This window comes from Rhipicephalus sanguineus, chromosome 3, assembly GCF_013339695.2.
Source record: "Rhipicephalus sanguineus isolate Rsan-2018 chromosome 3, BIME_Rsan_1.4, whole genome shotgun sequence".
Lineage (NCBI taxonomy): Eukaryota > Metazoa > Arthropoda > Arachnida > Ixodida > Ixodidae > Rhipicephalus > Rhipicephalus sanguineus.
In genome coordinates, this window is record NC_051178.1 from 9,860,405 (window position 1) to 9,877,033 (window position 16,629).

Below are 16,629 nucleotides of genomic sequence, written 5' to 3' on the forward strand. Positions count from 1 at the left end.
GCCGAATTGCTGAGGTGATGCTTGGAATTTTGTCATTTCCACACAGCAATGCTGAGTGTGAGCGTCTCTTCAGCCTTGTGAGGGAAACAAGAACTGAATTTCGGTCGTCCATGTCCGACAAAACTCTCGGACATGTTCTCCTTGCGAAGTGTGACCAGGCTGGACATTGCTACAACCAGACCTACACGGAAGACTTCTTGAGGAGGGCCAAGTCGGCGACCACCACCTTTGTTCAAAAATAAGACAAGCTAAAGCCCAAGGAACAACAGGAACTCTTCGAGGCAGTTCGGCACTACTTTGTGACAGTGTGCGACTACATGCGACACAAGTTTTCCCCGACAGACCTTGCTCTGCCTAATGCAGAGGTAGTTCAGTTGAAAAGCCTGGAGACCATGTCCTTCCGAAAGGCGCGCTTTTTTGTTAAAAAAATAAAAAAAATGCCCCCCCCCCCCCCCCCCCCCCCCGGGCAGGGTCTTCCTAATTCTGTGTCCCAGTACTTGGCAGGTCTGCTTATGCAATCATCACCCTTCTCTTAGTAACATACTCATTACAACTTAGTAACGTACTCGTTACAATTTAGGAACTGTAACAAATAACTTGCTTACGTTAACATTTTTTGGTAACGTGTGGTGTCACGTTACTTGTTACTTTTTCATCCTGTAGGTGCCGTTTTCCCAGAGCTTGCCCCAACAAATTATTTTGTCGCAGCGTCGAACTGCTGGCCTGCCATGCATACAAAGAAAGCGCGGGCGGAATTGCTTTTGTTTGTGGAAATAGCGGGGACCAATTTCTTAAGAGGCGCCAACTCCCTGTGTGGAGGGTTAGGCCATCATCACACAAAGCTTGAAGAAAGCCGCGGAATCCGCCGTGGGAAACTGTACGGACATGCTTTTCGTGGAAATGGATTAGATCAGGCGGATTGCTGGCACCTGCACCTTTTCGTGCCAAATACAGGCCTCCCGAAGAGAAAGTGCAAGGGCTGGTTTACTCCATACCATGTGCTCATCATGACACTTCGTACGTTCCACGAGAGGCTGCGACGACATAAAAACGACGTCCACAAGTTCGAGTGACAAAGGAGTACACTCGTTGAGCACAGCGTGGTGAATGACCACCGCATCAGATATGACAACTGCCGCGTCGTTGACTTAGAGGCCAATTACTATAGCCGGCTTTTTGTGGAATTCTGGCTTATCCAGAAGACAGCCGGTAACGTCAACCGGTCTACAGGTGCACTCCCCATCGAGAATCCGCCATATCATGGAGGATAGGCGTTACCCCACGGCTGGAAGAAAACCCTGAAAAAGAATGAGTGAGAGTGGGATGCAAAACGTAGATTTTTTTTCCTTGTAACGCAAAAAAAAAAAATTCCTTTTACTCACTACCTTGGTTGGCGTCCCTCTGTTTCAATCAACCGCAGCCACGCGAACAGCCTTAACTGCGGTCAAGCTAACTATGGTTACGGCTAACCATAGTTACAGGCAGCTACACGGCAGACATAACCGCAGTTAGTCTCCTGACCATTGTTATCGCAAACGGATGATTCCACGAGAGATCGACACTGATCCGAAAACGGATATTTTAGTCTTTTATATTTATGCACATACCACCCAGTAGCCCGAAAAAGAACTTAGTTTTCTTATTAAAGGCCAACTCCGGCGCTTTCTTGAGGTCGATGGATCTCAATGAAATTTGCTGGGTACGTTCCTTTGCACGTTTCCGTCATTTATGCCAAATTACAGGCTTGAGACATGCGCAGATTGTTTGCAAATGAATTTTAAAGATTGTCTGCAAACACCCTCCTGGCTTCCCACAATTATTGGCAACATTACGTCTGTGACGTCGGATTGGGAAGGCGGCGGCAGTGACGCAGCCGAGGACACCGCTAACTTCGGCGCTTCGGCCGCTACAGGGAGCGTCTGCTGTGCACAAGACGACAGACAGCGTTGGTTTGGCCGGCGCTTCGCTGGTCGTCCCGACTGTCACAGTTTTCGTACTCCGCGCCGGCGTGACCGACATGCCTTGCACGACTTCCGGTTCGTTCTTAACAACGTCTACGTAGACAGTAGACTTGGTTCGGTTTCGGTGTTGCGCTTTTTTGCTTATTTAAAATTGTTCTCCAATTTGCCGAGTATTTCTGCTATCGGGCCCGTAACAGGAGCCCGTAACAGGAACATAAAAGCACCTTTACTTTGACATGGCCAAAAAATCGCCAGAGTTGGCCTGTAACTGCATAATTTACGAGCAAAAAAATGTTGAATATATTCTATATGGAGGGACCAATTTCATTACCTGTCGTTCTCGAATGTTCACGACAATGTAAAACACAAACATTGCCGTTAAAAAGAAGACATTTCATGCATGAAATTTGTGTGCAACAAAGAGGAAAGTAAGGTTGTTTGAAACTTGTAGAGCGAAGGAAACTGTTTTTGAAAGATGTCTAAATATGCGACATTTTATTACAGTTGCTACAAATTTGATAAGGCTTATCAACTTTGTTCTGAAAATAAATGTTGCTTCTTTCTATCTGCAACTTCAGCGAAGTTTCTGGTTATTGAACTCCTGAGCGAGCGATGCTGATCTTGAACACCCTCACATAAATGCTGGCAATTTTAGTGGTAATTATACAGGTTAAAGTGAACAAGAAATGTTCATGAACAGATATTTTTTCCGTGACTAGGCCATTAAAGCATTTCTTTACTACTACAAAATTTGCGCATCTATTTTGCCACTAGAAGCACGCCATCAGAATTATTGTAAATTTCGTGAAAGTTCAGTGATGCTTTTTTGCAAATAGTGTTGATGATTGAATCTCATATTGTGTATAATGTCACATTGAGAAAAATGGCTTCACCATGTGCCAGACTCGGAAGCCATCACATGTAACTCTACAGGCAACTTTAAGCCACTCTAACATTGCTAAGGCAAGGCGTGCAGACACGGACACAAGAAAGAAGTCAGGACACCACAAACGCCGACTAACAACTGAATAGATGCAAAACGACGGAAAAGAAAGAAGGCACGAAATCTGCGCATGCCCTTGCAATAGGCGAACCTATCAATCCGGCAGTAGCCCAAAAAAGGTTGCGCCGGTTGCTAGTGATTTATACCTTAGTAAGATTGACCAACTTTTGGAAGGTGCCTTAGGTAATTCTGTCATTAAGGTTTTTTGTTATGTGGACGATTAGAGGTGAGGGCTTTGAAAGCGCGGTAACCTCAGTGAGCGAAAAATTTCAATTAAATGGAGGAGGGCTGAACTTACTAAAGAGTTGCCTATGAATAATGGAATACAATTTCTAGACATTTCCTTAACGTTTGCTGGCAGTATGCTTCTAGATCTTCGAAAACTCTATTAAATTTTTCGTCGAAGCACTCGAAGGTTGTAGTCTGCTCTCACCAAGTCGTGTGAGCACAAAATGAGCGATAGCTTTAACGCACAGCTTGCGTGTCTTTTAGATGTAGGGTATCCTCGTGATGCAGTGGCCACTGTCGCTGAACGTTTAAAGAAGTCCATTGTGTTAAGTCTGAGCATGGTTGCAGAAAGAAACGTGTCGTAGGTATACCGTACATTCATTGCGTATCTCACAGGCTAAAGAAAGTAGGAAGTAGATACGGCGTTAATGTTGTTTTCACGGCTGCCAATAAGCTAGGTAAGATTTGTGCCGCTGTGCAGAGGAAGAATGAGCGAGTAAAAGACAAGAAGCGGACCGATATTTGTTTCGTAAAACACAAACAAATTCACTGATTGCCGTACAAGTGTAGTGTATAAGGTTCCTTTCAGCTGCGGCCGCTTCTACGTAGGACAGACGGGCCGCTGCATTAACCAGAGATTGTTGGAACATAAAAGATCACTAACCGGAGGCTCAGCTTCCAATCTCTCTTTACACTATCGAGAGTGTAAGTGCACGCCAAAATTCGATGAATGCGCAGTGTTGTACCGGCATAGAAAGGAAGAAACGCGCCAGTCGACGTCCGATTTCCCGGACGCCCGAAATTCCGGACATGCCTGATTTCCCGGACTCATCTGTGGCACCGTCAAGTTCCCCGTAGAGTCAATGTATTAAAAAGTCCGAAATTCCGGACGCTTATAGCCTTCGCCATCCGATTTCCCGGACTTTTTACTGTTAACCGCCAACCCAAAGTCACCACCGACGCCGCCATTTTGGTTGTTTTCATGTTCATATCCTTGAACCCACCATACTCGCATCGCAGGTGTGGCCAGCAGCACCGCCGCCGCACCGCGCCGCGGCTGCCGTAACCTCGAAACCGCACGTGTCAATCCGTTGCCAGCCGTAGCTTAGCCAAGCCAAACCTCACTGTGTTCGTTCACATGTTGTTTTGTCAGCTGTGCCAGCTCTGCGGTCGTGTCTGCGGTTGATAGTTTGCTGCTGCGCGCTACCTTCAGTGATCACGTTTCCCGACCTTCAGCATCCACCGAGTTCCTAGCTGTTTCGTGCTGCGCTTTTCGTCGAGCGGATTCGCCGTTTACAGCAATGGCACCGACTGCTCCTTCGTCTTCGTCCGCGCCTTCGAAGCGCACAAAGCCACCTCGTAGGCTCACGATGACGAACTGCCATCCGCGGACGTTGCCTTCGACGATCTGCGCGCTGGCGGCCTGTTGATTCCAGCCGAGATAACCCTTGAGGGCTTCGCCGACGCTGACAAAGACCTCGAGCTATGTGCGGAGTTGACCGATGACGAAATCATTCATCAAGTTACGGAGGATTCCGATGACTCCGACACCGAGAACGAAGAGCCAGCTCCTACACAGCCAACGAGCTCGGAGTTGACGCGAGCACTGATGACACTGTCATTCGTGTACAGCGGCAACATGACGTTGACTGAAATTGAGGCAGACATAACCGCGGGCAAGTGGACCGTGCAAAAGAAAATAAGTGACTTCTTTGCGCCCAAGTGCTGACCTATGAGGTAGTGCCGGCCACGTAGTATTTTTTTTTATTAACGGCTCTTTTCAGAGCCACCTAAACGATGCATTGGCTGAATTGCTATGGGAATCTTGTATTCCGGCTGTGACCCTCTCTGTCAGCGAAAAATACCTACCAAAAAGGTGCGTTTTCACGTGCATTCGTTTTTCCGGACTGCCCGATTTTCCGGACGTTTTCGCGGTCCCTTGAGGGTCCGGGAAATCGGACGTCGACTGTATCGGGATGGGTCAGCCGCATATGCCAGTGCACTCTCGCTATCTGCAGTGCATCTTCTGATAAGAGTGCACTGGCATGCGGTTTTGCCTCGTCTGGCCACAGCTTGCGTGCTCCGTTTTACTTTTGGAGCACCTGTACATGCGCCAGGCAAATCACGTGTGCTTTTTTTTTGTCACCATTGTTAATGCAATGTCAGGTTATGCTTTGTTCCCATTTCCTTTCAGCATTATCCCATTGCACCAGATCCTCTTAGATCGTAATGCGCTCACTTTGGTGATGCTTTCATGTGATGTTAAATTACTTTTGACACTTCACTGCAGTTCAGTGCATCTCTCTTTCCTTTCTTAATGTTGTGGCGTGACCGTTATGTGCAATTATCAGCTTCAAATTGGAAAATGACAAATACCGCTGCTGCACAGGAGAGCCACTTGATTGATGCCAATGTGTAGGGCTTGTCTGTTCCCCTTACGATAAGGTAGCATGTAATAAGGAGGCACTGTGCAACCTGTGCTCCCTGTGTGTGGCCGTGTGTGCAGTACAACGTGATCCCACGAGCAGTGCTGTCCCTGAAGGTGCTGGCCGAGCTGCCCATCATTGTGGTGCTCATGTACCAGCTCTACAAGCAGAGCGTGCATGACGATGTGGCCGAGTTCATCCCGCTCATCCTCAACACAATCACCCTGCAGCCCCTGCCCCAGCACAGGTACTTTGACCGTTTCTTCTTTCTTTCTTTCAAAACCTTCAAAACCCTTGAACTTGGAAAGTACATTTTCAAAGCCCTTGAAGGTCCTGGAATTGTATTCTGTCCTGGAAGATCCTTCAATTTCGGGACCAGTTGAGTCTAAAGTCCACAGTGCGACGTGCTTTCTGTTGTAGGCTAGCGTCGATGTCGGCTATTGAATGCACCTGGAGTTGCGATCCAGAAAACATCTTGCACAGCCCTTCACGCACGACACTCTGATTGTCTAGCGCAAGTCGTCAGTGGCCAGCGAGTGCACTTCAGGAGGATATGTTGCACACTGGTTATTAAATGCGAAGCATTTCTTAGTGAACCTCTGCAACTTTGAGCGTCTTCTATCTGTCTGTCTCCCTGTCTGTCTCCCTATCTGTCTGTCTGTCTGTCGTCTGTCCGCCCGCCCGCCCGCCCGCCCGTCCGTCCGTCTGTCCGTTCGTCCAGCCGCCCACGACTTTGTGCTCTCCTGGCTATTTCGTTAATGGCACGTATACCGAAATTGGTATGGCATAAAAACTTAACATGACTGTATGATGAACATGGCAGGTCTTAACATGCAAATCATGACACGCATGTCATGAACAGCATGATTTATATGTCACGGTATTGGTGCTCTTGCGGCCATTTTGTTAAGTTGATAGTATATACCCAAATTGGTATGGCGTGACGAGTGTATGACAAACACATTTGACTAGTTCTAACATGCAGATTGTGAAACTCGTGTCATGTGCAGCATTATTTACAAGACATGGTCTCTCGGCGCTCGCGGATGTTAAATTAAATGGATATATACCAATATTGGTAGGACGAAACATATTGTATTACGAACATAAATGACTGGTGGTAACATGAAAATCATGACATGCATGTCATGTACGGCATGATTCACATGCACGCTCATGGTGCGCTCGTGGCCGGTTTGCTAGCTTGATAAACGGTCAACTGCCAATTTTTCGGACGCCCGATTTTCCGGACATACTCGAAAATTCGGACGCTTTCGCGGCACCGTCACCAGCCCCATAGATGTCAATGTATTAGAACGTCCAAAATTTCGGACGCTGAAACTATTCCGCGTCCGATTTTTCGGACTTTCTGCCCAAATTGCAGGTCCGAAAGGCATTAATTGAAGCCCCCACCTCTACCGCGTGTATTATCACGTAGGTTCGAACCAGCGCTTTTGTGAGTCGATCTGTTTGCGACAGTAGCAGAGTCCGAAAGTCAGCTTTGCTGCAATGCCGAAGCGTTATGGGGTGAAGCTGACCAGAAATTCACTATCGCGGCGCCATGCGGCGATGTCTTTACTGATAAGCAGCGGAAATGCGCAGAGGCGTGATGGCGGCAGAGTACGGCTTAATCGCTGACAACCCTTACGATAAGCATCTTCAGTTAACTGCTCGGTAATGCATGTGGCCTTGCGCAGTTGCATGCGTAATGCACGCATTTAAAGGGGTGGTGCCATCAAATTTCGAGGCTATAACAAGCCTGTTGTGGGTTTCCTCTGTGTGCAAGAACATTTCACAGAAAGGGTCGGACACAGCAAATGTTTAGAATATATTTTAGTTCACTTCTAAAGTGTACCTAAATGCCCATTTTCCCGATCGAAACCCATCGCTAGCGTGCCAACACTGACGTAGATCTGTAGGATGGGCAACGAAAGTTGTAGTGACGTCACACCAAATCTGCTGTAGTAACGTGAGTGACCTCCGGACCTCCGCCACTTCCGCAACGTACGTACCGGCTGTAGTGAACTAGAATATATTCTAATTCACTACAGTACCGGCAAAGCATCGGTTGCTACATCACTCGCCGAGTTTCGATCGCTTCCTGGCTAAGTGCGTCACAGCCTTGCGTGGTCACGTGAGCACGCCTCCTACACTTCTACGTCACTGCCCAACCTCGGCGCCCAGAAACCGAAACCGAAAGTTGTCCACCTCAAAACGCGATATTAAATTATTTAGCGAGAATACATGAATCTTGGTGCGTGCATCATGCTTCCTGGAGCTATAGGAAATGCTTACAGCAAAGAACGCACAAGCCACAAGTTTGGTGGCACCACCCCTTTAATAGGCGAGAACCCAAATGCGCCGCACCGCCATTATTGCTGCCTCTTTGTGCGAGAACGCTAAGTGCGCCGCACAGACGCGTTGCCTTCGTGGACGAAAGCAGCTTGTCATTGCCGCGCCCGTGTGCGGTCAGGAACAAAGTGCACATCACGAACCCTTTCATGATGAATGCGTGTGTACGATACAGCAACAGTACAGTGACGGCGTCAGCTTAGTTCGCGATGTGCTGCACACAACTAGAAATGATCGGCTTGATACGGCAGCAAATGCTGCGCATCGGCAGAGGTTCGGCGATGTGTGTGCGCATCGTATCGTTTACATGCGCACACGCATCGGGGAAAGCAGGACGAGTCGTCCGCTCTTCCGCCACAGTCTGTGTTCCGCGCCATTGTTTACAAACGCTTCATGCGAGATAGCCGTAATATATTCCACGCTTTGCTGTTATCAGCGGCGCTCATCACGAGATGCAAAAGTAGCGCTTGGCACGCACGTAGTTAAGTGGGGTTCGCGGCAGGTACCGAATGTATTTGTGAGAACCTGGGCGCGCACCAAAATGCCTGATAATTGTACTGGGAGGCATTAAAGCTATTTCAGACGTGGCTGTGGTGTTTTGACCGCTTTAGCGGAGTAAAAAAGCGTGAATTTGTTTTTTCGGACTGCCTGATTTTTCGGACTGTCTGATTTTTCGGACGATTTCGCGGTCCCTAGGGAGTTCGAAAAATCGGACGTTGACTGTACACCAAAATTCTTATTGTGCGACGTGACTGTAAGACGAACATAAATGACAGGTGGTAGCATGACAATCATGACATGCATTTCACGAACAGCATGATTTACATTCTACGGTCATGGCTTGCTCGTGGCCAGTTCGCTAGCTAGTAATGCACCAAAACTAGTAGTGTGCGACATTATTATACGACGAACATGAATGACGGTAACATGACAGTCATGACATGCACATGGTTTTCACAGGTCCTTGAAATCCTTGAAAACCCTTGAATTTGAAAAATGCGTTTTCAAGGCCCTTGAAAGTCCTGGAATTTTTTCCCATCCTTGAAAATCCTTGAATTTTCTGTAAGTGCACTCTCATAACGACATTGCGACCTTCTTAATGTGTTAGATTGGCGTTTTGGCCTGACAAACTCCCCATTTCGGAAACAGTAATGTGGCGCAAGTGCACATGGTTTCGTTTTGCAAAAAATGAAGTCAGTTTTGCAGTGAGGGTGAACAGCGAATGCGATGGCAAGAAATTAGAATTAGTGAATTAGTGAAGGCAAAATCTGTGCTTGCATAGTTTTCCAGCCTCTCTAGCACAATGCTTTGCGCTCTGCTGATGACTTCCTACGTCTCCTTCCTAAACTACATTAAAAAGAAACAAAAAACATTCAACCGCATGCTGAGAGTGTCTGGCGCGTGCGGCGAGTGCGCGGACCTGCAAAATGGCAACCCCGCCGCTAGCGCTCCTCACAGATGACGTCAAGTGCATACCTCCTAATACATTTATTTATCTTTGTATAAGTGAAATAACACCACACTTGACGTTTTGAATATATTTGGTGAACTTCAAGCCTATACTGGAGAAATCTCAACTGCTTTTGTAAGCGTTCATTGTGTATTGTGATCTTGAGAAGTTATGAAGGCTAATGTTTTTGTTATAGCTGTGATATCCATTTATTTAATGTAAGCGCAATAAAAGTAGTCATTTTTGAAAATTTTAGTGTAAGAAAATTCTAACTTTGCATGCCGCTTTGAGTCCTTGAAAAACCTGCAACAGGTCCTGGAAAGCCCTTGAATATCCTTAGATTTTTGCTTTGAAAACTTGTACTAACCCTGCATGCATGTCATGTATGGCATGACTTACTTGCCACGCTCATGGTGCACTCGCGGCCGTTTCGCTAGCTTCATATGTACGAAAATTGGTATTCTGCGACGTGACTGTATAATGAACATAAACGACAGCTCTTATCATGACATGCGTGTCATGTACGGCATGATTTACATGACGCTGTCTTGGTGCGCTTTCGTCTATTTTGTTAACTGGATACATACCAAAATTGGCATCGCATGACATGAGTGCATGACAAACATAAATGACAGGTCATGCATTGTATGTGCAAGAATATGTTTCATTAGCTTGGTATATGCTGCATTGTACATGCACACATGCATGCATGATAAACATGCGATATATAGTTGACTAGATGGTGTTCCATTTGTTAAGGGCGGCAACACGGTCGTACGTTTCAAGCCGAGTTTTTGGGTCTTCAAATGATGATCCACGGAATGTCGGTGGTTTCATGGGCTCCTGCATTATGACTGCAGCCGGGAGACACGGTAGTCGTCATTGTGGCAGTTGTTTTTGTTGCCGTGGCTGTCTGGTCGGGTAGGGGTTCGTACTCTGGCTGCAAAGCTTGCAGCCTGTGACTGGCTCATTGCTGCAGGAGGGCTGTGGTGTCTTCATCTTCACTCTTTGGGCTTGGTTCCCAGCTTTTCGTGGGCGTCCAGAACATCAAGGAACCAGCACCTCCACCACATGTCACATGGTTGTGACGGTGAAGAAGGCTACAGCAAGGCTGGGAAATACGGAACTCTTTATTTGGGCGAACTTGTGCCTGGAAAAAGAAAGCTCAAAATGCGAGTGATACACGCTTCGCACTGATAGCGGCGAGAACAGTCGTCAACCGTCGAGTGATCTGCCAAGCAATAAAGCTCGTCGACATTTATACATGTGCCATCGAAGATTCCAGTGTTATCGCTAGCGGCCATGTAAGTTCCAGAACGAGCTCTAATGTTCGCGTTGTGCGCGTAATCTCATTAGGAGGTTCTTGAATAATCTGGAAGGTTCCCAGTTATTCGAGTGCGGTTTGCAGAAGGCAGTAGTGTAGTGTCGCTAGTTTGGGTTTCAATGCATAGTCTAGCAACATTGGTGGCTCTGTTGTTGTCTTGTATATATGGGTGTTCTAAAATAAAGCGGCATTCGGTTTTGTTGTGTTATGGTGGCTTGTCTGCTCTTTTCTTTGCGGCCTCAGGTCATGACACCACAAGTACAGTGGACTCCTCTTAAACGGAACTCGAAGGGGCAAGAAAATTTGTTCCATTGATGAGAAGTTTCATTTAAGCAAAGCCCACAAAATTAATGAAATATGACTTTATTTCAAAAGCACCAACTGTGGCTGACTGAACAAAAACATTTTGAAGTATACAATACTACTATAGTTGATTAGAAAGAAAAATGTTGCTAATATTGCTGACTCGGAAAAAAGGAGGTGATAATGGTTTGCTTGGCCTGGTTCAAGCACTTTTTCACAAAGTAGGAGTGCATTGCTGAAAGGCTTGGCAGGAACTCTGTGCCACCATCGTGTTCAAAGTAGCGCTGCAACAGGATGACAGCATCTCTTGCTGCACTGTCCGGCACTGAAATGGGCCCGGGATCACACACCATCTCATCACCACTTGAGCACGGGTCCTCATCTTGAACTTCAGCTATGAGTTCCTCAAGGCTGTCCTCGCGGCATGTGGCGACGTTTGCATCAAGTGTTTCATAGTCCTCTCGCGTGAAAGAAGTAGACTGTGTCACCTGACTGAAGAGAATATCAGCCTCCTCAGCCTCAGCAAGAAGGACTTCTTGTCCTGAGAACCCTGCATGGTGGAAGCACCTTTGCGCATTTGACACTTTCACACATTCCCAGGCATTGGTTAGAATGTGAAGAGCTGAGAGCAAGTCCACGTTGTAAGCTTTTTTTGTTGTCTGCACAAAGAAGCATTCGCTGGAGGACTTGGCGGCGGTAGAGAACTTTCAAGTTTTGAATTATGCCCTGGTCCATCGGTTGAATGATTGCGGTCGCATTTGGTGGCAGGAACTCTAGGCTGATCGATTTGAGTCTATCCATTTGACCGTGAGCAGGGCATTGATCAACAATAAAAATAACCTTCCTGTTGTGCTGGGTAAATCTTCTATCCTCTTCGCGCAACCATGTCTCGAAGATTGCTTGTGTCATCCAAGCTTTCCCGTTCGCGTGGTACGTGACAGGCAGCATGCGCACACCTTTGAAGCAGCGTGGGTGCTTTGATTTCCCCACAACCACCATCTTCAACTTTTCGCTACCGTCCATGTTGGCACCTACTAGCACCGTAATACGATCTTTGCTTCGCTTTCCTCCCACACAGGTTTCCCCCTTGTAAGCAAGAGTCTTAGTAGGGAGTGCTTTGTAGAACAACCCCATTTCATCAATGTTAAAGACGTCCCGTTGTTCGTAGGTTTCCAAAATTTCTTGCAACCTCCCCTGTTGCCAGTGGCTACAGATATCTCTGTTTACAGCCACACTTTCTCCAGAAACTGTCTTAAAGACAAGACCATGCCGCTTTTTAAAACCGCTGAGCCAGCCATCGCTCACCCGGAAGTCCTCGATCCCCATCCGAGTAGCAATCTCTTTGGCCTTCTCTTCCAAAATGGGGCCGCTGATCGGGAAGTTCGCACTGCGTGCACGCTTGAACCAGAGGAAAAGCACATCTTCGATTTCTTTGTACGCCGTCGTTCTCATCCGCATTCTGTCCGTGGCGAAGTTCCCAAGCTTTACAGCTTCTTCAATCTTCCCTTTGTTCTTGAGTATCCTCGACAGCGTGGACTTGGCAATATTGAACTTCTTCGCAATTTCTGTCTTCGATAGGTTGTTGCGGTCAAGTTCTTGGATGATCCTTACTTTTGTTGCGAGCGAAAGTGCATTGTGCTGCCGTTTTTTTGTTTCCATCTCAAGTTTACGACGAGACCTCGATCGCTACTCGACGCGCGCGAACATGTGCGATCGCTGGATTGGCTTTTGGCTTGGCTAGGCTATAGTAACTTCTTGTTTCATGGTTGCTAGACTGCCGTGGCCATTTCCGGCGTTCATGGACTTTGCCCGTTTTACTTTCATTTAACCGATGTAAGCGAAAAAAATGTTCCAATTAGCCGAAACTTTTTATCATTAAATATATAGGAGACCAACCAAATGTGCCTAGATAGTTTCGTTTATGCGAGTTTTCCGTTTAACCGAGTTTCGTTTAATGGGAGTCCACTGTAGTTGCATGTGTAATGTGCCGGTAACATAAAAAAATAAAAAGAAAGGAGTGCGTGTGGAAATATTGTCACGATGCAGAAACAACAGGAGTTGAAAACAGGGCATGTCACTTTGATTATGCAAGATACTCAAAAATGATGAGATGTGAACCTCGTCTTTCTCTTTGTCGTCATTGCGCTGCAGATTGGGTGCAGCAATAGGGTCACGAGTTCGATTTCCGGCCATCGCAGCAGCGTTTCAATGGAGGGAAAAAAGAAAAAAAAAAGATTGGGCTTGATGCCTAAAGAACTCCAGGTGGTCCAAATTATTTCCAAGTTCAGTTCATGAGTATGCAGGGTGTGCTAAGTGCATTGCTAAGTTCCCAGCGTTCTGCTGCATGATGTGGCAACTACCTCTGTCTGCAATAAACTACCGTATTTACTCGAATCTAAGCCGATGTTTATTTAGAAAAAACAATGTGTAAAGGTGGGGGTTTGGCTTAGATTCGAGTACCATGATCTGACCGCAGTTGCCACCTACCTAAAGGCCTGGCCGCTAGTGATGCAGAACTATCGATGGTACTATCGATACTATCGATAGCTGAGTCACTATCGAACTATCGATGGTGAAAAATACTATCGATGGCGCTGTCGATGATAAAAAATTCGATGGTACTATCGATAGTATAAAATCAACAGCATCGACTCACTGCAGAATAAACTTGGTTCCCTGTGCCCGTGGTGCATTGTGGAGTAGGAGGAGCAGGCTGAAGGGCAAGAAAGTTGACATGATTGTGTTCTTCACCGGAGTGCTTTGTTGACACATGATCATAAAGTCAAACTGTTCAGCTGTAGCGGAAAGGAAGCCTTTACATTGCATTTTATGATTTGAAAATAAAAAGAATAGCAAGAAAAATAATTGTAAGGTGTAACTGGTTCATATTTAAACTGGATGGGGGCGCGCACACAGACAGGGACACAAGAAGGAAACCATGCGAACAACACAAGCGTCTACTCGCAACTATAGTTTATTGGAAAGAAAAGCGCATACATATAGTATGTCACTCCTGTCACATGACCTGGCTATTAAAACAGCAAAGAAAAAAAAAGAGGGAGATAAAGAAAAAACTAAAAACATACATCTGCTTCATATCAGACCCTCAGTGGAGATAGGAAAATTCATTGTCAGTTAATGTTACGGAGGGCACACTCGCGCATTTTCCCCCACATCTCCTAATGTGAAACGCCTCTATCAGCTCTCTGGGGGTCTGATCTGGGTGCTTAGATAAAATAATGGCATCACAAAAAATTGGGGTGCAACCGCACGACCTGCAGTGTTTGGGCATGTGTGAACTGTCTTCTTTATCCAACGATCTTCTGTGTTCTTGCAGCCTGGTATTAACACATCTTCCCGTTTGTCCTACGTAAATGCGAACACAGGACAATAGTGCCAAATACACAACACCTGTTTCACATTTTACATATGACTGCCGATGATTCACTCCACATCCTCGTAGTTTTTGGCCTGTTTTATTTTGAGCTAGTTTCCTATCTGTTCGACCACACAAGTTGTATTTCGGCACCTAACAAGTTGTTAGGTGCCGAAAATACTACCCCGACGTCATCCCTATTGTGTAACTGGTAGCTTTTGGATACGAATTTATTAATGGATATATTCCGCCATTTCATTGCAGAAATAATTAATTTCTCTGCCAAAAATTGCTCATAAATTAAGCGAAGCTGGTAGTAGCCTATTGCAAATATTTTGGCAATATGGCCGGCCAGCAACCGCATTATTATTCACACCACTATCGATAGTATTGTCACGTAGTTGTGATGATAAAGAATGCTGCATCAAGACTGGGAAATATGGAGCTCTTTATTTGGGCGAACTTGTGCCCAGAAAATCAAAACTCAAAATACAAGCGATACATACTGCGCACTGACAGCCGTGGGAGCAGTCTTCAGCCGTTGAGTAATCTGATCATCGGTAGAACGCGTCGTCCTTTATACATCAATTATCAAACCTTCCAGCGTTATCGCTGGTGCTCGCGTAAACTCTTGAATAAACTTGACTACTCGCATCCGGCACGTAATCTTAACAAAATGATCTCAAACAATTGTGAAGCTTCTCAAACATTACGGTGCGGTCTGCGTGAAACGTTGCTAACGGTCTTTGTGGGTGAAACCCGAATACGTCAAAACAAAGCAATACACACACGTGGCAGTAATATCGCTATAGTAATATTAACAACGGTACTACCAATTGCACTATCAATAGTTTGTCGATAGTAGCACTATCGATAGCTTGTTTACACTATCGATAGTTTCAAAAAAACTATCGATACTATCGATAGTCAATTTACCGATAGTTCTGCATCACTACTGCCAGCGCTAGCGGCATGGCGGCTCACCATGCGCCGATCTCAGGCTACCGTATGCAGACGGCTCTGCGTGCGCGTCCGAGGCTCATTTTCGCGGCATCCTACGGTATCTGCATGGTGACGAGGTCGCTCAGGCTCAGCGGCAGAGTGGTGGTCCCCATGGCTACTCAAGCTGACCGCGTCATCTGCTTCTTACTGTTCATTGTCCTGAAATTTCGCAGTCCCACGTTCATGCAGCGAGGGTCGTTGAGCCGGCGAGATTTCATGCCGGCAAAGGTGGATCGGGTCACGTGATTACGTTGCCGGCGAATGCCACGCACTTTGACACACCCTCTCTCCTCCTGTCGTGTGACGCTGAAGTGGCAGAGGCGCGAATGCGGAGTTGGTCAGTTTTCTGGAAGCGATCGTGCAGTGTAGTCGTGCCTTGAACACATGCTCGCAAAACTCCTGCACCAACTGTGCTTTAGAAGCGATGGCCTGCATTCGGCCTGCATTTGAGGTAAGTTTTTTTTTTCTGGCCTTGCGAACTTCAGGGGTCAGCTTACAAACGAGGGCGGCCTAGACTCGAGTAAATACAGTAAGCCAAGAAGCTACCATTTCGTAAATGGCTGCATGCTGACTCTGGTTTCTACGTCCTCATCCTGCCATGGTTTCAGAGTATTTGTGTTGAGTGTTCTTGTATGTTTTATGTGTGCCGCATGTTTTGCGATGTCCACAATGTGTGTCATACGATTTCGCATTATTGCTGTGTCAAGTAGAATGGTAAACACTCTGCCGGGCAGGTACTTCAAGGGCTCATTAAAGTGCTCCTCTGTGTCACATCTGCGAAGTGATCCCGCTGTTGTCTGAGTCTTATCAACTGAGGTACACTGTATGAATGTTTTCCATTAAGTGCCGTATTCACAAACCTAAGTTCTTCTTGTGATTTAACCATAAGTCTGCTTTCAGTGGGTTTCAAGAACGAGAATGTACTTATTGTGGAACTTTCCTAGTACGTATCGCCGTCATAAGTAAGGTTTGGTCAAGGTAGTGTATGACCGACGCGAAGGCTTCTTTGTAAATAAACAAAATGGTGGGGACTGACGACAACTTTGGGCAGTTCGTTGATTACACGGACCATAATGAAGAAATGTTCAACAGCACAGCGTACACATGTGTCACTGCTGCGGTGAATCCTCAGGGAATCGAGTGAACCTGATGGAGACCTATGACGAATTTTTGTCTCGCTTTTTCTGCTGTGCTGCTTCTGCAG

General features: G+C 46.4%; 1 protein-coding gene and 1 pseudogene across 1 annotated transcript in view; one reads left to right on the plus strand and one right to left on the minus strand.

The window, feature by feature from the left end:
* The window catches only part of LOC119384790 (transformation/transcription domain-associated protein-like), a 946,434-nt gene that overhangs the window by 143,523 nt on the left and 786,282 nt on the right, over positions 1-16,629 (plus strand). The window contains 1 exon segment of the mRNA XM_049413130.1: positions 5,699-5,865. Within this exon segment, the coding sequence (XP_049269087.1) occupies positions 5,699-5,865 (167 nt within the window).
* Positions 11,094-12,744, minus strand: LOC125757562 (tigger transposable element-derived protein 4-like; annotated as a pseudogene).